General features: G+C 36.0%; 1 protein-coding gene across 6 annotated transcripts in view; it reads right to left on the bottom strand.

The window, feature by feature from the left end:
• Positions 1-26,825, bottom strand: part of LOC142352222 (uncharacterized) — a 67,872-nt gene that overhangs the window by 16,939 nt on the left and 24,108 nt on the right. For 4 of the 6 annotated variants that reach the window (XM_075404662.1, XM_075404665.1, XM_075404666.1 and 1 more), the window contains 9 exons: positions 20,942-21,030; positions 20,422-20,584; positions 18,297-18,487; positions 18,123-18,200; positions 17,988-18,048; positions 14,684-15,035; positions 10,058-10,143; positions 9,593-9,916; positions 3,036-3,189 (listed from right to left, as the gene is read on the bottom strand). In XM_075404662.1, the coding sequence (XP_075260777.1) occupies positions 3,064-3,189; positions 9,593-9,916; positions 10,058-10,143; positions 14,684-15,035; positions 17,988-18,048; positions 18,123-18,200; positions 18,297-18,487; positions 20,422-20,584; positions 20,942-21,030 (1,470 nt within the window). In that variant the 3' untranslated portion in view covers positions 3,036-3,063. Of the gene's footprint in view, positions 1-3,035; positions 3,190-9,592; positions 9,917-10,057; positions 10,144-14,683; positions 15,036-17,987; positions 18,049-18,122; positions 18,201-18,296; positions 18,488-20,421; positions 20,585-20,941; positions 21,031-26,825 lie in introns of those variants that run through there. The other 2 variants (XM_075404664.1, XM_075404663.1) reach the window with 2 other exon arrangements.

Genomic DNA, 26,825 nt, shown 5'->3' with positions numbered 1-26,825 from the left:
GGCAGAAAACTGTTTTAAATTTCAATTGATTGATTTGAGCTGAAAAAACATGAAAATTGTCTACGTAGAAAACTATTGTCGTTTGGAGATATGTGTTTTGGTTTTTGATAATGATTTTGATGTCAATTCTCAAAACGATTCACCGAAAAAATTTCAAATTTAATTGGGATGTAAAAATATACTAAATAAATTGCCTCCGTATATCTTATGAAGTACCGTACCACAAGTCTACATAAGAAATCTGAAAACTAACTAATAATCAGTTCAAAATAACATAAATGGGTCGTAAATGAGTATTGTGAGCGGCTGGTGAATCAGAAACTTGCCATACAGTCAAATGTGCTAAATGCGATGAAAAACAATCTTGCTGCCATTAAGTTTACTTGAAGATAGCTGATTTTTTAGTTATCTATGGGAAAAATTAGGAAACAGAATTTACAGTAAATTTGAAACTCCTTAATTTTTGAGAAAACCGTTTTTAGTTTTTTCAATCATTCCATGAGCTCTTTTCTTTTGAAGATCAATGTCGAAAAATCTTGGCTTCATTATATTGTGAAGCGGAAAAAAGAATAATTTCTAAGTGTTTTAAGAACTAATCACATCCTTTCGGAAAATTCTCCACAATTTTTTGGCTAATGTTTTACGCAACATGTTTATTCAATACTCGATAAGAAAAACAAACGAGCGAAAGTCTAATCGCTGTGAAAAATGTTTTCTAAGTCCTACTATGAAAGTACTTCATTTTAAAAATCTGGCTTACTATGAAAATCCAGAACTCTGTTTTTTTTCCATTTTATAAGCAGTTTACATCTATGGAGAAGAGACTAGATTTTTTGTCACTACATCCGGTGTCAATGAAAAAAGAATTTTGATCTAACAAAAATATATATCAATATTCAATTATTTATCTCAAATTGGAAGAATGCCAAATATACAATTGGAAATTTACTTCACTCTGGAAAACACTATGCATTAAAATTGTTTTAGGTTTCCCTTTTCGGAACATTTTCCTGAAGGAAACAGATGTTTGATCGCAAAAAAGATTTGTTATGGAGACAGACCAGTGTGGATAAGTAAAGCTCTTCCGAGGCATTTCATGAAAAAATTAAGACAACCACTTCGTGCTTCAACATTCCACAAAAAAAAAGAAATACATTTGAAAAATTTTACGGAGATACGAAATGTGAAAGTATAGTCAGTAGACCAAATAGAGCAGTTGTGATAGAACAATCTATAGGCTGTGAGTATCGAGTACCCTTCTGACTGCAATCTGCAAACAACTGCAAAGCGCCATAAAATAATACATTCAGCAATTGGGAACGTTAAAAATTGGGGAACTTATGTCGAAGAAAATGTTGTTTTCTGATTGAATTAAAACCATCAAATGGTCTCAAGAAAATTGCCATTCACATCATCGAGAATTAAAGTAGAGGACAAGACTGACATTTTGCTGTAATTTTTAGTCTTTAAATTTCGAACCTCGTCGTCCTGGAAAACCAAGATCCTTTTGAGAGCTCATTTGTTGCGCAAAATGCATTTCAGATTTTTCCACTATCTACGTTTTTCTCGATATTTTTTAACAAATGGGAAATTTTGTATGTTTTGTCTTCTTGCTCGTAGTTGCAAAAATGAATAAAATTAGCAAAATATCTCTGAGTGACCTTTTTAGCTAAAATTTCAGCTCATAGTTTAAATACCCTGATTGTAAGACGAGAGAATTTAAATTCACTGTCAAATTTGACCCGTAATCTCATTTTAAGATCTCAGGATAACCCTTCTACTGCAGTCCGAAGTTACCATTTGATTGTAGTGTGGGGTTCGAACCCACGCCGAACAAGTTTCAGTTTAAACCAAATTCCAGATTTTTTGTTTAAGGGAAAATAATTCAAGTTTCAGAAATCAGTGTAAAATCTGTAGTTTGCAGGAGATTGCTGAATCTCGGACAAATGACATTTCCAACGAGTTCGGGATTTTGGTCTAAATTAAGTCCTATAGAGGGCCCGTGGTATGGCAAATACAACCATAATGCAAGTTACTGTTCTACAATCGTTTGGAGAATTCCTGTCCTACTAACATTACTGCTACTTATACTTTCTTTTGATCTAAATAATTATTTGAAATCTGTGGAAAGAAAAAATTGCAAAAAAGTAGGGAAGGCAGATTTAAACTAAATGTGCAAATACTCAATTTTTCAAAAAGGTTTATAACTTATGCATTCCTTCAAAGAGCTGATCCTATGAAGATAATTTTCCTATGGTCTCTTGACGTCAATATTTGATGAATTGCATTTGAGGGAGTTTTGTCCAATTGTTTCAAATACTAATCGCTTCATTTTCCTTTAATGTTCGACAAAAAAAATACACGAGTAAAAATTCAAAAATTCAGATTGCATGAAAAAGCTTTCTTTATTTTTACCTTGGATTTACGTCAAACTTGGAACGAGTCAGGTACCAAAATTTTTCAGAACTGAAAAAAAACGTACATTTGGTTTTCTCGGCCGATTTGACCAAATCTTTATGACAAATTTGGCAAAACATTGTCTCATTTGTCCACGATTTATTTTCACTACATTCCATATTATTTTTGTTTTTGATTAGCGTACTGCTTTTATAGTGCTACTACCATATAATGAGTACGTTAAATCCAACGATTTGCCTTTCAAATCCGCCATTAGTAAAATGAAGCCTTTTGACCAATTAGAACTCAATTATACTTTCAAATATTTCAGCTTAATTGGCTTTTGGTTAGCAATTTTTGTTTGAAGAGATGAAATTAAACACACAAATCGTAAAAGTCTGTGAGTGATGTTTCCAAATTTTCTTAATTTTGAACTGTATTCGCCTTACTGTTGCTGTTTTTCCCGCTCGGTTATAACTCTTATCCTAAAACATGAGCAGTGGAAAACTCCGACAAAATCAAGCAAATGTGCTTGTTTTCGTGTACGTTTTGTGGAGTAATCTACTCTCAGAAGACCCCTTCTGTTAATTAAACCTCATGACTGCCGAGTCCAAATGGTATGTTAAAGAGCAAGAAACTTGATATATGAAAATAAATTGAGAGAGTCTACAATTGCGGGTGGATAAATCTCCTGTTCAAGTGAGTCCTCTGTCTGTTGGAGAGACATGAGCCCAGTACTCGCTTCCTGTACAATTGCCAGTTTTGTGTGTCCTCCAGTTTAGACCTCAAGAACTAAACAAACTACACAATAGACTGTTGCCTTGCCTATCGACATCCATCTGTTGAAAACTATTTTGTATTGAATTTTGCTCTCAAGTCTAAATGGAAGCAAAGATTAATCCCAGATCAAGGTGTGCGTTAACGATGAAACAATTAAAAACGTGCAGATGGGGGTAAATTGTGCTTGAACACATTTTTGATTACTTAGATGAGCACCATAATAAAGTCTACCTACATGAACAAGCTTCCTGGTCAAAGTCTGCCTAAAGTCTGATCAATAACGAGATAAATTCTGACCATTAACGGTAAATTCTGATAATAAATTAGTTAAACCCTAGCTATTAACGAGATAAATTATGATTAATAAGAAGCTAAAATCTGATCATTAAATAGCTAAATTCTGATCAGTAACGAGCTAAATTCTGGTCATTAACTAGCAAAACTCTAATCATTAATGAGTCAATTTCTGAAACGAGACAAAATTTGATCATTATTTAGCTAAATCTGATCATTAATTAGCTATATTGTGATCACTAAAGAGCTAAATTCTGATCATTAACGAGCTGAATTCTGGTCATTGACTTGTAAAATGCTGATCCTTAACTAACTAAACTGTAATCCTTAACGGCATAAATTTGGATTATTAATGAGACGACTTCTGATCATTATCCAGCTTAAATCTTATCATTAGGGAGCTAAATTCTAATCATTAACGAATTAATTCTGATCATTAACGAACTCAAATATTATCTTTAACAAGATAAATTCTCATCATTAACCAGATAAATTCCGATCATTAATAAGATTTTGTACAGATCAGAGGTCATTTCCGTCTGGGATGGTCTGGTCAGAGGCTTTTTGAGCGCAAGTTTTTAGGATGATGGTGATAATTTAACATACTGTTGCAAAAGTATCTTAAGTTGGTTAAAAAATTATCTTAAGACAGGTTTTTCTGTTTTCTCTGTTAGTGTTTTCTGCTCCTTTCTCATCTTAGCTGGGGAAAAGCTACAGCGGAAATCCAAACAACTTAAATGAAACCAACTTAAAAAGAAATTTACAGCAAAAGATGACCTTGAGAAAATTAGACCTAGTTCATGTACGAAACCAAAAAAAGCCAATCCCACTGATGGATCCAAAACGGCCTACTATGGCTAATTGATGTCGGGATGGGTCTGATCATTAACTTACACTTCGACTTTAGATGTACTGCTGCTACAAAACAGACATGAATAGATTATTGCAAAATTAAATAGAAGGATTTACAAGACGATTAAATCAGTTCATTACACCTGTACCGTTTTTCGCAACAAAAAACCCATCAACAGCTCAGGAAGTGAGGTATTAGAGTTAAAAACCAGTTTATAGTGAAACTAAGTTATTCTGGGATTTCACTGGGAATTCATTGTTAGAAATATCGTCGGGCGCAAGCCAAACACATTTGTGCTATCAGATGGTTTCAACTCATTTCACAATAAAAGACTTGAATAAGAAGTTTTGATCCCGATAGGTTTTCTGATAAGTTTATTATCAGCTCATAAGAAAAACCAGTTTTCAATTAGTTTGTCTTGTAAAAATTCTAAAAAGTTACAGTCAGGACACTGAACGCGAACATGCTAAATCTAATTGTTGATAAAATTATGGTTGCTAGATTATTGTTTCTACAGATTGTGATAATATCAAATACATCAAGTAATACTTGAGTGTCCAATTCAAAGTGCTTAATTGAATTGGACACTCAAGTATTACTTGATTTTAATCCACCATATTCTCAAAATTGCTTTTTAAATCCACAATAACTCTGCTCTATTGCATTCTCCTTCAGACATACCGTCTTGTTTTAGTATTTAAAAATTGATTTTTTATGGAATTGATGGACATTCAGTTTCTTCCATCGTTTTTCCCAATACTGATTCTCATCGACACAAACATATGGTTAAAAACGTTTTGTATCGTGGTTTCCAAAAGATATGGCTACACCAAGTTAAACTAAGGGGACCCAAGAATCAAAATTCATCTGATAATCTAATGCATCCTTCATCCAATGATAAAAATACCTCTTCTAGTTTAGCTAGAGCTTTTAGCTTAAAATTAGATTTAGCCAATTCTCTAAGTGAAATAGTAATTATCGCACTATGATCACTGCAAAAATATTACAATGGACCAAACTGTGGTTTGGCTGCAGTTCAGTTACATATAGTATATGCATAACCTCCTAAGTTTCCATTAAACTGGTTATGATTCTTAAAAAATGCTACTCAATGCTTCTCAAAATATCAATCAGCATCAGATTCGGGACTATATTTTGTTGTGTCTTTCGTTACTGTATTATGGTTGAATATCAGTTTGAATTAAATAACTTAAATGGTTAATAAATCAATGCCTAAATAGAATGAAATGATATAGTACGTCTTTTCCATAATAGTATAAATTTCATTTTTCAACCTCGGTGTCTAAACTTCTTTCTTATTTTTTAAATAGAACGGATCATTTGTGTTTTTAACAGTGTTATGACACTCTTATTCAAAAATATTGCATATGAGAGTGGGTTTTAATATGCCATTTAACAAAATCTTTGTATAAGCTTTAATTGGAAACAAAGCGGCTCGTTAATGTGCGTTCGCACATGATGTTCCGACCCGAGCTCATCTACATTTTTGACTTAATTGTCAACCAAATGAAGAGATAACAAAAATAGATGTTTGAATTTAAAAGAAAAGGCTACATTTTAAGTTAATTAAACACAATAAATTCTGCCTCGATGAAATAGCAATCATAGGTTTCATTCATGTGACATCAATGACCCATCACAATAAGTCGTATGGCAAACAAAAATACATCAAAACCACGAATTTTTTGAGAAAACCCATAGTATCAAAGTCAAAAAATTCTACAGCTTTCAACGGAAGGCATTTAATACGCTAAATTATGCCCAGAAGATGTGACGACTAGGATGTTTGTCATTCAAAATTTATCAATAAGACATTACAACAAGTCTTTGACTATGAAAACAAAAACAGGCAAAATCCACAAGTTCGGTAGAAAAATTAGAGAAGAAAGTGTCGAAGCTATTTAAACCATAAGCTTTTTTCTCTGAAAAATTTATCAACGATCCATTGAACGTCTTCATTCAGCCAATGGGAGCTATCAAAATTAGGATAATGTAATAAGACTTCAAAAGGAACCAAAATTACTAAAAAAAATCAAAAAATTATAAAAATTATGAAAACTCGTGCACCGAAGTCAAAAAAACCAATAGTTAGAAGACAAAACCGCTAACTAGATAAATTGTTGCTAATGTAGCAAAAATGCGGTTCCGACCCTGACTTACAATCCAAGAAAATAAGCTTAAGATTGATTTATGTTCAAAAAAAAGTTAAAAAATATTTTTAAAGTCTTAACAGCCATTAAACTCGAAAACTTTGATAGGAATTCAATGAACACGCTCAGCTATGCCACGATATGAATACAAGGATGTTTATGATGCCTAGATAATCAATAAGACATCACAATATGTCTTATGAATATAAAAAAAAACAACAAATACAGGCAAAAACCAAAATTTCTTTAGAAAAATGGGAGAAGAAAGTGTTGAAGCCATTTAAACCAGATTTTTTTCTCAGAAAGTTTTATCTATGATCCTTTGGACGTCTTCACTAAAGGAAGATGTAGCCATCAGTATTAGGATGACGTGATAAGATTTTAAAATGAACCAATAAAACGAAATGTCCAAAAAAATTTTAAAAAAATTTGAAATCTTGTGGCATTGAAGACGTAAAACCAATAGTTATTTGATAAAGCCGCCAATGAGATTAACTTATGGTGCAGTGGTATGAAAAGTTCAATCCTGTTTTTACTGAGACGAACTTAGAGTTCACAAAAATAAGTTTATGGTTTATTAATTTTAAAAAACTTTCGAAAATTTATTTTCAAAGTCTTAACAGCCATTAGCTGTCCACTCACAGCACTAGATAGGTTCACTTAATGCTCATTAGCAAATCTATTGCACCTTTAGTCAACAAGTTTATGCCATAGGATTATAAAACTTTAGTAAAACCTCAAAAAACAAATCAAAATTTCATTTGAAATTACGAAATTTGAGATACGAGTCCAAAAAAAAACATGAGCGATCCCTTCGAAACAAATTTTTTGTTCATTGGGCTTCATTTGAACGTAAAAGAGGTTTGTCATTAACGGAACCTCGATATTAAAAGTGTCTAGTAGTCTCTAGATGACTTGAAAAAACAAAAAAATTGCAAAATTTTCTAAAAAAAAAGAGCTCCCAAACCTAATTCGAATTTTTTTTATATTAAACTTCCCTCTAAGACTAGAACTAGTATTTATTATCTCCTTTCATCCATTAAAGACCTAAAATTGGTTTACTTTTTGGCGTGAAATCTAGTTTTGAGTTAATTTGTTCGTAGAAAAAACGTTAATTCGAACGAAAATTACGGTAAAAATGAACAAAAGTGAACCAAATATCCAGTGTTCACATGAAAATTTAAACCTCGATAACTCCTCGAAAAAAAACGAAATTCAAAAAAAACTTTTTAATTTCGAATTCTACGCTGGACGAGCTTTTTAATGATACCACGCACATTTCTCTACGATGAATATATCGGTCGGCCAAAATTCACGGAACAAAAAAAAACCCATTTGAGTATATAGTTCCCCCCCCACAAGTGGGGTCGGAACAATGATATTCCAGTTGGTTTATTATGTTCACAAAATTTTTGTAGTTTTCTCGTACATATTTTGATGAAGTAATTAAACAATTCAAACATGATTATGATTTGTTTGATGACGATTATCACCCAGTTGACAGATTAGTACGTAACATTTTTGGTTTTTCATAGGAATAGATTGAAAAACTTATAATCCTTGTGTGATCTAATTTTTGCTTATTTCATATATATAAAAACCAATATAACTCCAGTTATTTTATTTCTTTATATCTTCTTGCGTATACGGATAAATTGCACTTGAGCATTTTTTTCATGATAGTAACCTTTATAAGATGACATTCCTGGTGTATTATAAGTTTCTAAGTGTTAATTTGCAAAGCACACAGTATTAGACGATAAAAATTTTCGGTTTTCATTTTATTTATTTAAGTGGCTTTATACGGTAACTCTATATGATCCACACATTGATTACAAAAAGATTCGTGTAGTGAGTTAGTAACTCTTCTTATCATTATTCATACCAATTCTCTCAGCTCTGCTTCTGTAATTTTAATTTTGCATGCATTCCACTCTTCATTTGCTGCTTATGGTTGCGGTATTTATGTGTGCCCAAACTGAAATTTTGATTTAAGTTTTAATACTTATCAACTCTTCAAAGAAACCCATCTTAAAGGGTTCATTTTTAACTTTTTGTCTTTTATCAAAGATTCTCTTCAAAGTTATTCCTCTAATTACTTTCTTTACATTTAAAATTTAAAAACTTTTTTAATTAAGAAATTGTCCAATTAGAATAAACATTCGATGAGTTCAACCTAATTTATTAGCTCATTTATTATATCGATGTTCAGCACTTTATCTTGTTTTCTCCCTGGTTTTTATATAAGTAAAGTCTTTTTTAAAGCAAATACTCTGTAAAAATGTTCAAAATAAATTATAGCCTTTTTAGTGGAAAATTTTAAGTTGAAAATTTTTCCTTCTTTGATCAATATTTTGAACAAATTTTACGATCTTCACAACTTTTATTTTTGTTAATTTTTTTGCACTTTTTACAATTTTTGCAACTTTCTTACATTTTTGCTTTTTTAATGTAAGAATATGAATATAGAGAAAAACAATGAAAATTGGACGAGATGCAAATCTGTGGATAGTGAACCAGAGTAAAAAAAGCTCTTATAATCTAGATAGAAGAAAGCTTTTTCTTTGGAATCAAAATTTAAATTTGATCACAGTGTCTCTGCCGATCTCAGAGTCGGGTTTATATTAAATTAATCACAGTGATTGGTTCAAGTTTGCTCAAACAATATATCATATAAACTGAATTTCTGCTCAAGTTTTGTAGTAACTGCAAATCTACGGAATCGGTTTAATTTAATTTTACTCAAAATTAGACGATTTAACATTATAAAACAAAAATTTTGAAATCACACCGAGTACATGTGTATCATTTTTATTAAATAACTGTTTAACATCTAAAGCTGTTTTTTAGCCAAAACTTTCGTGAAATAGTCAATGCAAAACGTTAAGCTGTAGTAGAAATCCCCTAATAGAAATTGTAGGTGTCAATTCCCACACAGCAAAATTAAAAAAAAACATTTTCAGAACCTATTTAACGTAAGATTATTTATGTCATGCTGGATTCTCCGGGTCATATCGAAATCCGCAAGGGATTGATGAACCAAAAACAATTTCGGTACTGCCTTTGTCCAGTCAGACAGGTAATTAACCATACTGACCTCACCATCCGGGTATATCTTAACGTTCTCTTTCATTTGTTTGAAGGTGAGAGTGGAGCTGTGTGCCAGTAGAGTCTTCTTACTGATCGATATACACTCGCACCCATTGCTGACAAGAGCCAGATCTGGCAGGTATAGAGTGTTCATTTGTGCCAGTGGGTCATCGTCATCATTGTCAGCTTCTAAAGCTGGTATTGGTGACATTGGGGAGGAATTATCGTTCGGCTGCTGCTGGTTGTTGTTCTTCATGTTTTTGTCTTTGTTTTTGCCTGCGTTGGGATTGGCTACCTCAGATTCTGTTTTCACGCCAAGCGTGCATACACCCTAGAAATTGCAATCAATATGTTTGCGTTGAGGTTGTTTTGAAGGCATCGAGAAACTTTTTCCTTGGGAAAATATACTTTGGTATCTAGACCTCTGAGAAATTCAAATTAAATCATTGACTTTTGTTGGGAAAGTACTCACAAACTCATCGCCTCTGACTAAAGTGTCCACACACACAAACACTGTCATCGGAGGCTGCTGTGTGGTCTCTGATTGGCAAATCAATCCTAAAAAAACAACAAGAACATCTAAGCAAAAAAATAAATATCATGCGCCACAACTTAAAATGAAAGATAAGAAATAAAAACTAGCCAAACCTAAAGCGCAGATAAATGTATTATTTAAGAAACATAGCAAAAGAAATCACCATTTCTTTCCAGAGACCAGATTTGTAAGCATGTTTCTTCAGATCCGGTATCATTTAACTAAACGGGTAATTTTGGTGCCAAAAAAATAACTTTCAAAACTAAACTTCTTAAGTACAATCGCAAAACTCCATATTACGAAAGCGCAGATTTTAGTTCCTTGGGATTCATTATTTGCAACAAAAGTTTAAAAAATTTCACAAAAAAGAATTGCAGATTCCTCTCTTAAGTCACATCAAGCAGTGGTGACACAAAATGTGATGTCTAAGCGATTGATGGCGGTCATCTACAAACGTGCTCAATAAAGCTTTGCATGATCCAAGATTGTGGTCTACAGAGCACAGTTGACAATTTGAGGTGACGTGGGGGTTTTTTCAAATTTCTTTCAGAAAATTACTTTCAATACTAATCTTTCAAAATAATAATAGCAAAACTCAGTTTTTAATGCCTTGAGTCTAATTATGGAACTGCAAAAACTGCTTGAAAAAACAAAAGAGTCGCATATTCCTCTCTAAAGTCCCTTCAAACAGTTGAGATCCACATTTTTGTGTCTACCCAGTTGATGGTCAATTACATATGTGCTCAGGAACACTTTTTAGAGACTGCGATCTTTATCTGCAGGGCACAGTTAGCAATTTGAGCTGGCCTGAGGCAATTCTTTGTCACTGGGATAACCGCTCTTCTCCACGTTTTTCTCTTCCTTGTGGTCATTATAGAGAGACATATCCAATAACCTCTGGACATGTGTTCATCCAATCTGCAAAATCCGCTCAATTTGGTTGTTGCGTCCTTGTAATCCTCAATGTTAATTCCAGAGAAATGATCAGTAGTGTTTTCAATGTGTGCCTGGCACCTTCAACTTCCGCAGAAACTTCTAATTCCGATTTAATCTGCTGAAATGAAAAGGTTTAGCCCAAACGTCTAATGAAGGAGGCAAACAGACAAAGCTGCTGAGATCATCTGTTTGAGGATCAGCAATTATCCAAGTTCCGCTCACAAAATCCTGTTGCTTTCATGAATTGCCTCCTCAAAGGATTCTCGGATAAATGAGTAGCCACATATGAAGTCCATCATTTTATTAGTTATAAAATTTTTAAGCAGGTCATTTTTGAGAAATTGAAAGCGCTGGACTGTCGCGAATGGCTTACTTGAAAAAAATGTACAATTGATGCTTTTGCAGAGGAGTGACTGAAAAATTTTTGCGAAAAGTTTTTGGAAGATTGAACACATTCATCAATGTCTGATGATTTATCCACATCGTAGAATTGCTGCGGGAGCTTTCTTTTTGAACACTGCAAACGGATGATATATTGATTCTTCAGTTGGTAGCATTCACTATTTCGTTTTTTCTATGGGAAAGAAGGATTCAAATGCTGAAATTGTTGCTAATCATTGGGATTTAAATAGGGCTCACTACTCATGGGGATTCAAAAAGTAAAAAAAAAAACTAATGGGGTTTTAACTTACAGAGCCGGCATTATTTGTAAAAGAACATCATTATAAGGAACCGAGTAGCTCTCAAGCTTTTTTGTGTCTTCATTGAAGCTCTTAAGCCACTTTTCTTAATGTTCTTTATTGTTTTTTCCTGGTGAGGAATGGATTCTGAGTCCATGGTCCTTATTGGTTGAAATCAACGCAGCAGTTTTCTCACAGAACGATATCTTGGGCGTCAGAATTGAACACATCATCCCAGCTCTGAACGTTTCAGCTGCATCGCCTACTTTTGTTTGACACCTCATTCTGCTTTGTTGTTTACATTTGGCACCAGAGACAACAAGCTTGCTTCAGAGTTGCTGGCGTCACGGTGTTACCCATGAAGAAATCTAATTACTCGGATAAATTATCTAAATTCTCAGCCAACTGCATTTATTCATGGCATATTGCTCAACAACAATTTCATACACTTCCGCTGTCAAGTTCTTGCCTACGAGTTCATGGCGCATACACTCCAGCTCCTCTTGACGAAATCAGATTTTATTATGGGGCTCTTGGAGGTCGACTGATTCTTGTGCTTGTTCCACCTATTCGTCGATCATTCTCCCTTTCCGGAGCTGAATGGGTTGACTTTTGATTCGTTTTGTCTGAAATGGCTTAAGAAAGTGTCATTGATTAATGATTACTATACAAATGAAAATTGCACTAGCAGTGTTAGTGGTTACTGGTTTAATGGTTAACAGAGATATCACTAACGTTTATATCCAACGCTTACTGATTGCTTCTTTTCCAATTTTTCAAAAGTCCGTAATAAATATATGAGCAGTTACTACCTAACGGGTTATTTATCAACGTGTGTAGATATCTATCGAGTCACTCACAGTTTGTTTTAATTTTTACTCAGCGTAGGGAATGGATGATATCTGATCATGGCCGGCGAAAAACGACCAAACCCAGGGAGCTGTTCCGTTCTTGTTTTTATTTAGAAAAGCTTAAAAGCAATAGTTTGGCATATGCGTATCGTTAAGTACAATAATGATAAAAAGTTTTAAAGTTCTTTGATTTGTCTTTTTCTATTTATATAAATAGTATTCTATGAAAGAGTCCTTTGGTCAAATTGTTATAGCTGAAATGAAACGCGCGATTTTTAATGAACGCTACAGTTTTGCAACCCACTTTTATTCGAAAATCCCCATTGAAGAACCTTGTTGCGACTTGAAATAGAAATTGCAGCCTCCCTCACTCAGGCCTCAGTCAATATTACATTAGCTAAGATGTGACCTCTAGCCCTATGGACTAGCGAAGTGCATTGAGTGAAGAATGTATCATCAAAGTTAAGTGTGGCACGGTGATTTACTTGCATGATACTGCGAATCTTACAGTGATTATGAATATGAACTCAATAAATTTGAAGTAAAGTACAATGGAAAGGGTTGATGGTTAAACGGATACCGACTGTTTACAGTATTCAAATAATCAATTTTGATTGCACAGACTAAATAATGAAAAATGTATATTCTGATCTGGTATCAATCAACTAAGCTAATATTTTGGGCCTAGGCAGTTTATTTTTGCAACTAATCTTCTGAAGAAGTATTCATAAAACTTCGTTTTACGTAAGTGTTGTTTTAAACTCCTTAGGATGAATTATAAAAGAATTGCACATATTCGTCAAGGCTTTTCTCACTTTTAGAAATCAAAGACTGCAAAACCAGTGGAGATTATCCACCGGAATTTCTGCCTGTCAACAGACAACATTTTTCAATACATGTTTTCAACAACAGGTGGTTTTAATGTGATTTTCTCTGTGCACTTGTGTACCAAGTCTGAGGAGTGATGAGTTTCCTTTTTAAGAACGGCGGAGCCAAGTAGAATTAAGCCCTCATAGGGGAAATGATTGCATGTTTTTTTCGTCAAATAAATGCCAGTTTGGCTAAATTTCAGTGCATGGAGGACCATTCATTGCAATCATGTCAAGCGATAGTGGATCGAAAACGAAATTACAGCGGTCAAAGTTCCCCGTTTTTCATTCTTTTTTTTTGCAATTTCAAACTATATCGCTTACAAAATGAATTCAAAACCCATCAGTAGAAAATTTATCTATCTAAATGCAATTTTTTTTTGAAAACACGTTTACAGAAGCAAAAAAATAGCGGTTCGTTGCACGCGTTGCTGAGAAAAATGCAGAAACTTAAACTTTTAGCAAATCGAAACCCCACAGAGCAGTTAGATTGAATTTTCTGATGAATAAGCCAATAAATAACACTTAATAACAGCTAATGGAAACCATTTGGTGCCGAGCAAAAAATTCAAAGAACAAAATTTATGGTGCCATAAACCACCGGAATAGAAAAAATAAGCGTTGAATAAGTCTGGCTACTATTCCTGCCTTCAAACAATGTTCTCATCTCAATATTCCAATACTTCACAGTCTATTCGTCCATTTCAAAAATCAAAGAGCAAAACAACCCGTCGATAGCCGAAATTGACCGTAAGACTGTTGCAAACTCTAGATTCCATATCATCATCAAAAGAAACAGACCATAATATGAAGAAAAGAAGCAAAAATAACAATTCAAATAACTTTAATGTCTAATTACTACTTGAGAACAACTGTTAATAAAGCAGATCTAAAGTTTTCCGATATTCAAATTATAGTACTAATAAGGTTGGGCATAAGAGTTAGTTGAGAGGTTCTAGCTTAAGATAGATTATGTGGAGACAGAGGTGCAGGTGGGGGCAGAAAATGGAAAAAAGTGGGTTAGTATCGTTGGAGAGTTGGAGAATATAGACAGAATAGCCAGTTGCGTCATGACTGGTGGGGATTGGTAAATTTTAATGGAATATGTTGTTGGGGGAGCAGCAAAAAAGAAAGTTTTTTGGGACAACGACTCAGGTAATCGCCCCTGCTCCTAAAATAAAAACCAAAATTCACTGTTTGTCTGGGTTGTTTTCCTGGCCAAGTTACCTGTTGATCCAGAAGACACAGTTCCTCTGGACACTGGTTTCCGAGGACTTAACGAAGGACCCTGTTGCTTTCTCGTCTGTCCCCTCAAAATTGGACTGCGGAACCTCACACTTCTGTCTGAATTGGGTACTGTTTCTGGTCTCTTTAAATTCCCATTGGTTCCAAGACTACCCTGTTTCTCAGATTGGAGAGATGTGGGAAGTGATAAAGTGTTGATAGGGGAGTTAGGAGTACGTTCAGTTCTGTTGGGTGTAGAAGTCTGTATCCGTTTTGAACTGGGCAGAAGGTCGGCATAAGTCAGTGTTGTCGGGTGTTTCACATCTCGTAACATTAAGAGCACCGAACACGAACCCTACTCACAAAAAGAAATGGATCAAAGTCACAAATTAAGGGAAATTATTGTTAGACGGAGGGTCATTATCGTGTCAAAAGATATTCAACCGGGTCGTCATTTCTTTGTAGTCATACTAGGATCATATATGTTAGAAGGTTGAGAGAACACCCAATGTTAATAGTGCGTAAAATAAACTTGGCATAGGGTCAGCGGAAGCTCTACTTGTTCAACGTAAACTTGGCTAGAGAAATTAAGTCTCGAGGAACAAGAATGAACATGAGAAAGGGTTTTAAAAGTGCCCAAGATCGAGACCTTTAAGACCATTTGATGCAACGGTTAGCACGCTAGGCTTGCAAGTAAAAGATGCCCGTTAAAATCTAGTACCGGTCCGTTTTCACAGCATTTACGCCTGCTTGGACCCCCAACAATATATATGTCATACAAATCATATACTATTTCCTTGTACGATCTCTCTATGACTTCAAAAAGATTTTTTAAAATCATACAAGATCGTTGTGAGAGTCAATGGCAGAAAGTTATGAGAAGGCTGAATACAGCTAGGAATATTGGCATGAGCTGGCAAGTTTGAAATCATTTATGATCAGCGTCTGACTAATTAGAAGTCATTCAAATCGCAAAATCATATATGACCTTGTCTGGCTATTAAGAACTAAACATGACCTGCTATGACAACTGCAAATTTTTAAAATGAACAAACTGGGCGATAACCATGATTTAAATGATTATAATTACAGCATTGTTATGTGAAGTGAATTTTTTGAAAAAATGCTTGCAGTTAACCTCAAGAAAATCAAAATTTTCGGAACCATGAAGATTCTTAACAATTTTGAATTTTTCCACGTTGGTTCCCGGACCTTTACTAGAATGCAACATGGCATTTTTGAGAAAATCAAACATTGTGTAGATATCCAAAATGAACAATTAAACTTACCAACAATAAAAAAACCCATAAATTTTTCGTTCAAGGAGTTTGCTATGATTTGTAGGCTTACATAATAGTCCTGGTACTTTGTTAGTAAGTTTACATTAGAAAATGCTCTCATCGTCAAAACTATGCCTATTTTTTTTTCATTGCACTTTCAATTTGGTAAGTTGGTAAGATAGCTAATGATTTATTAGTCCAACTTTGCTTGTATCTGGGGAAATACATTATAGCCTAATAGTAGTCTAATTTCCAGCATATATTTCCAACATTATAGTCTAATTTCCAGCAAAGAATCGACCAATTTTTTATGCATTCTATGAAGATAAATATAAAACCATTTGAGGGCTCCTTAAGCGTAAAAATTAAATCTGAAGGGAAAAATTTGAAAAATAAAAGCCCCTCACCCTCTCCATATCACAAAAACAAGCACGCACATAAACACACCCATAAACGGACATAGTCAAGCACACGCCACAAAATAAAAACTCTACTGCCAACAACTAAAAAAGGTTATTAAAATTGTTTTGAAACAAACCTTCGTGAACATTTCCTTTTTCAATAGCCAATTAATTTGACTACTTTTTTTCTGTTTGTGTTTTCGAACTGAAATGCTCATCAAAGCTAGCTCATAATAACCTTTGGATATGCATAGCTTGTGGCTATACAAATTTTTGGCGCAATATTAATTTGACAAACTTTTGAGTCATTGGCTCTATTTCAATGTTTTGAAAAATTCACTTAATTTTTTCATCGACATTATTTGCTTTCATTGAACCAAAAAAAATTTTTTTGCGCTTTTAACTTTGATCTGATCTATCGATTTTTGCAGGTAGTTGTGTCTAAAGCCTTAGCAACAGTGTTGTTTGGAAACCTGAGAACGTTTGGTTCCATTCCTTAATGTCTAAATTCAACTTTCATTTTTAAAACGTTACTTTACTTATAAGACAGACTTATGGTTCAAATTTGATCCCCCGGTCGGAGTACTGAAAGTAACTAAATAATTTGGATTTGCATAGAGTGCTTAAGTAGCTGGGAAAGCAAGATCTCCAGGTAAAATTGCCAGTTTTTAATGTTCTTAAGCCCCGAATCATATTTTTCTTCAGATTATTATCATAACTCTCATTTTTTTCAGTCAATTTCATTCTTGCTCAAGATCTGTAGTTTCTTGTTCTATTTGAAATTTGCGGTATGTTTAATATTCATAATGTTGAGTCTAACAACAAAGTTGGAGTCCAAAATGCGAGATTTTGAAAATTTTTCCAATTTGCGTATTTCCTAAAGTTCGAGATCTAATCAAATTTCTGTAACACTGACAAATTTTTTGTGATTAGATTTAGATAATAAAAAACTTTTTGAGAATTATAACTTTTTAGTAATGTTTGGTTTTTTTAATATCTAATTTTATTTTGCAGTTTGCTCATATGTCTGTAAGACTTTTTTTGCCTGCAAATTGGATGTATTGTAATGTTTGAGATCCCAAACTGGCTATGAGAGTGTATTCTCCAGAAAAATAGACAAAAATTATAATAATTCATTTTTGCAGTTTTCAGCGTTGTTTTTTTCGCAATTTTTATCAACACTAAATTGCTTTTGATGACAAAATTGGTCAATATTGACAAAAAGGAAATTTCAATGATGTCAAGTTACTTGTTATTGTTTTCTGGCGTTTTCAACAGGAAACTTTGCCGTTTAATAGCTCAACACAAATAGTTCCCACAATTGAAGTGCTTTTCATTGATTTTAATTTTTTTTACAATTTGCCTTGTAACTGACCGTTGGACTGCTATCCAAGTCAAATTTTTTTCAGTTGCTTCATTTCCTTCTTTCAGGTTGAATTTCAGAACTTGGAACTCTCTGTGCCACGCACAGATTCGCACGAGCTGTCTTGTCTGTGGTTTACGGTTTATTTTATGTACTTTAATTTGCTCCTTAGAATCATGAAAAAAACGACGAAGATTTTGATTAGTAGACCAAACATCAGTCACGCACTTTTTGTACTACGGTAACTATGGTGACTGACTCACATCTTTGATAATGAAGACTTGATCTGAGACGTTGATATTGGGACAAATGAGCATTCCCCTTCTAAACATGAACAAATAACTGTATATATTGTACGAATAGTTATTAGAGTCAACTTGTGTTGATGAGCAGTTTACCTGTAGTAGTAGAATTGGCAAGAGTTGAAGTCGGATGACAGCTTCTCTATCGGCCAACTATGCAGAAAAGGGATTTTCCTTTAACACAGCAATATTTTGTTCTTATTTTCTGGAAGAGATTTTTTATGTATCTGCGAATAAAACAAAAATGTTGCTTGAAAAAATTCAGCTGACCTTAAGAACTGGATATGTTCCGGCTCGTCTCCAAACTCGCTGTTCTTCCCATTTTTATTCCTGTTTCTATTTCTCTGCATCTGCATCGTGACTATCTCCATGAAGGCATCCTTGGACAGTACCAGAAGCTCCACTGGATCCAAAGATACGCAAGTAGCGTTCCTCTTGATGTTGTTCAGCAACGCTTTTTCCTTAACAGTACAATTAAAATATAGCAAATTGTAATCAATTGCAAATCTAACTAGCGAGCTACATATACACATGTACATATAAGTATATTTTAGCTGGCCTTATATATATATATATATATATATATATATATATATATATATATATATATATATATATATATATATATATATATATATACCCCGGTAGAGGTTTTAGGGTAAATTTTTGTGAGAAATGCGGTGAATGCGGTGATTTTTTGTAAGAATTGCGGTGATTGCGGTGAATGCGGTGAAAATAAATAATTCACAGCATTTCACCGCATTTCTTACAAAAATTCACCGCAAAATTCACCGCATTTCTTACAAAAAGTCATCGCATCGACTTTTGTGGTAAATTAATGTAAGAAATGCAGTGAAAGCGGTGAATGCGGTGAAAAAAATCACCACATTTCACAGCATTTCTTACAAAAATTCCCCGCGAATTTTACCGCACTTCTTACAAAAATTCACCGCATATGATTTCCAAAGTTTGCTCAATCTGATTTAAATTCACAAGAAAGTGCAAATAAGTTAGTGGACAGTTGGCGCAGTGTACTAAGCAGTTGAATGCATGCAGGAAACTCAGAGGTTCGAACCCGTGTGGCGATAATTCTTTTTTGTAAGAATACTGAGAACGCGGTGAAAATAAATAATTCACCGCGATTCACCGCATTCACCGCAAAAAGGTGTAAGAAATACGCGGTGAAAAATTTTTTTTCACCGCATTTCACTGCAATTCTTACGGAAATTCACCGCCAAACCTCGACCCGGGTATATATATATACATATATATATATATATATATATATATATATATATATATATAATATATATATATATATATATATATATATATATATATATATATATATATATATATATATATATATATATATATATATATATATATATATATATATGCATACAAACTTTTAAGCTTTTTTATAGGAACCGCATTTCGTATGACAATAATCAATCTATTATCAATTTATCAATCTCTCGTCTTTTAATTTTTCTCCCTTGCTCATCGCACAGCACACCGGGAAAAATCTTTGGAGATTTTTGCAGAAGTTATTTGATACTAAAGAAAAAAGTTTTAAAAAAACAATTGAAAAGCGTCTCCTATCGGACTGCCTCGGCTAGGTTCTTTAGGCGCCCCAGTGCCCCTAGCTAGTTCCCGTGTCGAGTTGTGACCGCTAAAATTTGCTAAAATTTGCTAAAAGTTGCTAAAAGATTTGCGGTGAATTTGAGTAAAATTATAAGATTTGCGTTCAATGCGATGAATGCGGTGAAAAAAACTTTTAAGCGGTGATTTTTTTACCGCTTAAGCGGTGAAAGAAAACTTTTCACCGCTACCAGCAGGATGCGGTGAAATAAAATTTTTTAGCGCTACCACCAGAATTCGGTGAAGACAAATTTTTCACCGCTACCAGCAGAATGCAGTGATAAAATATTTTTCACCGCTAAAATCGCAGATCTTACAAATATTCACAGCGCTAATTTGAACGCTTATGTCATATTCACAGCAAATATCATTAAAGTAAGTGAGAGATTGCGCAGTGGATTAAGAATTGGTGACACGCAGGAGGTAGAGGTTCGAACTCGTTTACGGCAGTTTCTTGGTTAAAAAATTCCGATATATGCGGTGAAAAAAAAATTTTCACCGCTAAGAACCTCAAAAATTCATTGCATTCAACGCTAAAAGATGCGGGCGCTTTGCGGTGAAAAAAGTTTTTTTCCACCGCTATTCACCGCTAATCTTACATTATTTTTTGGCCAAACCTCGACCCGGGTTAGCTATGAACAAGTTTTTAGAAACGCAGAGGCAGTAAATATACCCGTATGTGTGGTGTGAGCTGAATGTCTCAAGAACCCATGTCTGGTTCTTGATTAGAGACTGTAATCTTGCGACTAACCCCGAATGCTTGTCCTTTGCTGAGTATGTTGACAGTTCTGGGTTTGATCTCTCTGGTGATGCCATCAACCTCGATCACGGACACCTCCACCCTCCCCTTCACAACTATGTAGTAGTTCTCTCCCCTATGGCCCTGCCTCACTATCACGCGATGGGGTGGAAAGCTACATCACACATAACCTTTTTTTATCAGTTATCAGTTTTGAAGAAATTTTGATAATGAGGTTTACCGGTTAATTTAGGAATAACACAATAATCTTATGATAATCTTGTATTTGTCCAAATAAGACAACATTTTATTTTTAGAGTTCAGTTCAGTGCACTGTTCAGTGTTGACTACGCAATAGTTGCTCAAACATGTTTTTCAATATTACAATCTTTTGCTTCAAAACCTGGCTTTGCCCAGACCAAATGTCAATTCGACCAATGCAAATCAAGCAAATTTTCTTTTGAAAATGAGAATTGAGCCAGAAGGACAGGCACGAAAATGTCAGTAGACTATTTTAGCGAAACTTCAATACCTGTCGAGCCAGACTCTGCTGGCTATTTTTGTCAGAATGGCAGACGGGAACTCCACAAATTGAGGAACTTGCTTCAGGCCCTGGAAGATCTGGAACGAAAAGCGACTTTCGTGTAACAGTTTTTTAGATATACTCACCCTGATATATAATTTTATCGAACAATTCAGTTTTTTATTGCAAAGCAGCCGTTGCCATAGACAGAACTGAGTGGACAGGTGAAAGATTGTGTGGTATATGGTTATAACCGGGCTGATCCTTCTTAGATACCATATCTAAGACCATATATGATAATGGGTGTGTTTTTCAAGATTTTTACATAAAAAAGGTAGCATAAACAGAGCAGCACGTATTTGATGATTTACCTACATATAGAATATTTTATGATCTTGGATATGGTATCTAAAAAAATATTATGGTCTTTGATATGGTAAATACGGACCATACATGACTTTAATATGGTATCTAAGATGAGTTTATGGTGGTCAGTCCGGATAATTGCTTCGTTCGTGGAAAAAATCTTTCTTTCCATTGAATTATCAATCGTACTGGGAACTATCTATTTTATTAAACATTGAAGTCTGCTACGCTGCATTGCACAAAAGCTTTTCCATTACAATTATTTCAAAATTTTGGCAAGGAATTTGACAATTATTTGATCACTGAATTTTTCTCGATGAAATAGGTAAATTCAAAACCTAATCAAATTGTGATGTGTAACTTGTTAGAATATCGATCAAACTATAGTCTTAAACTTAGTGAGAATTAGAAAGAAAGTTTGACTTACCAGATTAGAAAGACAAGCAATATGACTTCGATCAAAGAAATTATATAAATGAATTGTCAAGAAATGGTGCATAGAATCAATATGCGGTTCAAATTGGTGAATCTAGATAACTATTATTAGAGTTAGATTAATTGATGTAAAATCTTCCCAGTATGTATTAAATGATGATGATATCTCCGGAAGTGTGAAAGAATTCTTAGAATAGTGCAAATGCATTCCATTTATGGTTCCCTTTGCGACTGATTTGCAGAAGCAAACCATATTGGGTAACCTTTTCGAGCCCCACTATAAATCACGGTGCTAAGATTATTTTGGTATCTTGACTTTTTCACACTGATAATGGATATAAAAACAGCTGATTTTTGGGTCCTTTTTCATCCCCAAATTCAAATCACCATCTTGATCTAATAATCAGATCTCTCCTGTAAATCTCTAAATTCTACTGTAAAATATCATTTTTTTATTCTCTCATTTTTGAGAAATTAATTCTTTTACTTAGTTAAAAACGCTTTTTATTCCGCTTGCGGAAGTCCATAACCCAACAGGTTATGGGCCCAGCAATTTTCTCAGTCATAAAATTAATTTCCAAAACAAAACTAATTTGTTGTTGACAGTCATAATCCTTTTCTGCTTAGTACCTTTTCTTTTCACAACTGTTTTGCCTGCTCAAACTCCAATGGATCAACAGACAGTGAAGCTGCTGACCTCCACAGGAAAGGCACAGGACTTTCCAACCTGGAGCAAAAGATTTGTGGCGATGATGCAGACGAAAGGACTCTACAAATCACTACTGGGGACAGAGGAGCAACCCAATGAGCCTGCGCCACTGGCCAATGGGGCAACCAATGATGAGAAGAAGAACCACAAGGTGCTGAAGGATGCATATGAGAAGGAAGTTGCAGACATCAAGGAGAGACGGAACAATGTGTGGTGCCATCTGGCACTGACTCTAGATGCAACAACCCTCATGCTGATTAGACGTGACTGTGTGGGAGATGATGGCATTGGAGATGGAGCAAAGGCTTGGAAGCTTTTGCAAGAGAGATTTCAGAGTGGGGAGAAGCCGACAGTGGTGACTTTAGTGGCACAGCTTGCTCGACTGCAGTTCGAAGCTTCTGAGGATTTGTACAGCTTCTTCATCAGAGGACAGGAGTTCGTCACAAGGCTACAAGAAGCAGGGGAAGCAGTCTAAGAGACCCTCTTCAACGACTTGGTCCTCAATGGTCTGCCAATGAGGTATGAAAGTTTTGTTATACAGGAAAGCTTCAACCCGGCAACGACCTTCACAGAGTTGAGGAAAAGGCTGCAGAACTTTCATGAGAGCACGGTGCAGAGACACAAGGGACAAAGTGGTTCAGTGGCACTGGCAGTGAAGCGTGACTTCAAGAAGGGACCCAAGAAAGGAAACTGTTTCGTGTGTGGGATCCCTGGACACTTTGCCAAGGACTGCAGGAAGAAGGAGACAGCACAATGCAGCAAGTGTGTTGAGAAGGGTCAGCTAGACAGGGCATGCAAGAGACAAAGAGATGAAGGCAAACATGAGTCAGTGCCAATGGGTCCAACATTGGCTACACCAGACGAGGAATGCTGGAGAGCTCTTACCCAGTGGAAGACAGCAGGCATGCTATTGGACAGTGGTTGTACAGATCACATAGTGATGAACATTGATGCGTTCCTGGACTTTGTGCCCATTCAATCAGTGGTCAGAAGTCCCAACGGAGAGGCTTCCAGAGTGGTGGGCAGAGGCTGTGTGAGGATCAGCATACCCTCAAACAAAGGGGAATTCCAATGCGAACTCAAAAATGTTCTGTGTGTGCCGGACTATTCTTCAAACCTCCTATCAGTCTCAAGATGCACGGAGTGGGGACATAGCTTCAATTTCGAGAGAAGAAACAGCTGCATGAAACTCCAGAAGGGAACTCGGGTAAAACTAACACAAGAAAATAAATTGTTTTACTTACCCTGCAGCGTTCTAGAATTCAAGATGAGTTCCAACAGCGTGAAATTTGACAGTGCAAGGAAGTGGCACAGACGATTGGGTCATTTGAATCAAGCAGATGTGGTCAGGAATGCACCAGAGACAGTGGGGGAACTCGATGATATATGCAATGTGTGTGCATTGGCCAAGATCACAAAGACTCCAGTACCAAGAGTGGCAGAGACCCAAGCAGAAGAGAAGCTGGAGAGGGTGTTCACAGACGTGATGTGACCTTTCAGAGTAGAGTCACTGTCAGGGTTCCGGTTCTGCATAGTGTTTGCAGACCAGTACACGAAGTTTGTGTTTGTGGAATTGCTTAAGGCAAAGAGTGAAGCATTGACCAGCCTGAAGAAATTTGTTCTCAGTGTGGGGACGCCCAAGAAGCTGAGGCAAGACAATGCGAAGGAGTTTCTCTCAGAGCAGTTCAAGACGTACTGCTTAGATGCAGGCATTCTACAGGAGAAGACCATAACAGAGACGCCACAACAGAATGGGTTAGCTGAGAAGTGCAACAGGACACTGCTGGAGATTGCAAGATGTTTGCTCATTGATTCAGGACTTCTCAAGATGATGTGGGGAGCAGCAATTCTTCACGCAGCAAGGGTCAGAAACTTGGTTGTGAGACGAGGAGAAGAAAAATGCCCAGCAGAGCTGATGAGAGGTATAAAACCTAAGCTTCCAATTAGTAAATTATCTATTTTTGGTTGCACAGTCTTCATGAGGAAGAGGGACAGATAAGTCAGCAAACTTGAACCCAAGGCACTGGAAGGAAAGTTTGTGGGTTACACTGAAGGACAAAAAGGATACCTGGTGTACATACCCAACACACGCAAAGTGATGGCAGTTCGAGATGTGATCATCAAGGAGTCTGAAGTGGGCTCAATCCCTGACCTACTAGATGATGGGTCGGAACTGGGAATCTGGCACCCAGATGATGGTCATCAAGACGATGACAACAGAGAACGACAGGACACATCTACTGCAATAAAGGAGGAGTGGCATGACGCAGGGAGCGTGAATAATCAAGAAACAAGAATGAGACAAGAGGCCTCGGATGTTGGAGAAACAGCACTAGATGAAGGTTCTACTGCAACAAGAGGGAGTCACAAAGAATCAGAGTCACTAGAAGACAGTGACACAGAAGACTTCTCACAGTTAGAGACAGTTGGCTTCAATGAAGATGAACTGGAACACGCGGACAAAGCAGAGCCCAGACGAGAGACACGAGCAAGGAAAGTTCCGCAATTTTTTGGAGAAGTCAGGACCCATCTTGCTGTGACTGAGGGCAACTATGTGGAACCCAAAGCAGTCTACGAGGCCAAGCAAGGTGACGATTGGGACCAGTGGGCAATGAAGGACGAGGTCAGGGCACTCCAAGACAACGAGACTTGGAACCTAGTGCGACCACCCACAGACAGGACGTCATACCGGGCCAATGGGTCTACAAAGTGAAATTGGGACCCAGTGGTCAAGTGGACAAATACAAAGCGCGCTATGTGGCGAAAGGCTTCAAACAAGTGGAAGGACTGGACTACTTTGAGTCTTTTGCGCCTACCTGCAAGCCAGAGACATTCAGGATTATACTTCAGCTATCAGCGAAGCAGGGCCATGTGATGCACCAATTTGATGTCAAGACTGCTTTCTTGCACTCACCAATCGAGGAAGAAGTGTATCTGGAACAGCCACAGGAGTTTGTAAAACGCAGATCAGATGGGGAGAAATTAGTATGTCGACTAAATAAATCAATTTATGGTTTGAAACAGGCTGCTAACAACTGGTACAAAGAGCTGGCAAACTTCCTAATGAGACAGGGGTTCACCGGAAGCAGGACCGATCACTGCTTGTTCGCAAGATCGGGGGCAGAGGATCACAACTTCATCTTGGTCTGGGTTGACGACATTATAGTAGCATCAAGAAGTATGACAGTGGTCTCTGATGTCCAGAAGGCACTAGAAGCAACCTCTCACATGGAAGACAGAGGGAGACTACACTGGTTTCTGGGTCTAAGAATCAGACGAGAAGAGGGCAAAGTCACAGTCGACCAAGAACGCTACATAGAAACAATGCTTGAGCGGTTTCAAATGGATCAATGCAAACCCTCAAGAACTCCAGTTGATTTGAATTTGAAACTTCAGACAGCACAGAATGGAGACGAAGAAGTGGACCAGAGGATCTACAGAAGCTTGGTTGGATCGCTTTTGTATCTGGCCAAACAGACGAGGCCAGACATCATGTTCACAGTCAACATTCTGTCCAGACAAATGAATGCACCTACTAATCAACACTGGATGTGCGGAAAACGACTTCTGCGATATCTTCAAGGTTCAAAAGGTTTAAAACTTACTTACACAAAAGAGGCTAGTTATGATTTAGTGGGGGAAAGTGATGCAGACTGGTCTGGAGACGTGAACGAGAGAAGATCAACAACGGGCTATGACTTCAAGCTCAACGGACGTGGCGCAGCACTCAGCTGGGGTGTCAAGAAGCAGGCCACATTGCTCTTTCTTCATCAGCAGCAGAATATCAGGGCATGGCAGCAGCAGTTCAGGAAGCACTCTAAATGAAACATCTTCTAGAGGATTTTGGCATCCAACAGAAATGTCCAATAGCAATTGGAGAAGACAACCAAAGTTGTAATAGACTCTGCCAAATCCCAGTCATGCACAAAAGGAGCAAGCACATCGAAACAAAGTTTCACTTCATCCGGGACAAGACGGAGGATGGGACTATTCCCATTCATTACGTCCCTACAGACAAAATGGCAGCGGACATCTTCACAAAGTCCTTACCCGTTTCGAAAGTGGAAACATTCAGAGCAGTTTTGATGGGAACAGACTCTACGCAATCAGCTCAAGTCTGGGTGGGGGTGTTAGAATATCGATCAAACAATAGTCTTAAACTTATTGAGAATTAGAAAGAAAGTTTGACTTACCATATTAGAAAGACAAGCAATATGACTTCGATCAAAGAAATTATATAAATGAATCGTCAAGAAATGGTGCTTAGAATCAATATTCGGTTCAAATTGGTGAATCTAGATAACTATTATTAGAGTTAGATTAATTGATGTAAAATCTTCCCAGCACGTATTAAATGATGGTGATATCTCCGGAAATGTGAAA

The sequence above is a fragment of the Convolutriloba macropyga genome, chromosome 13 (genome assembly GCF_964194025.1).
Source record: "Convolutriloba macropyga chromosome 13, txConMacr16.3, whole genome shotgun sequence".
Classification (NCBI taxonomy): domain Eukaryota; kingdom Metazoa; phylum Xenacoelomorpha; order Acoela; family Convolutidae; genus Convolutriloba; species Convolutriloba macropyga.
This window is presented reverse-complemented; position numbering and strand designations above follow the sequence as displayed.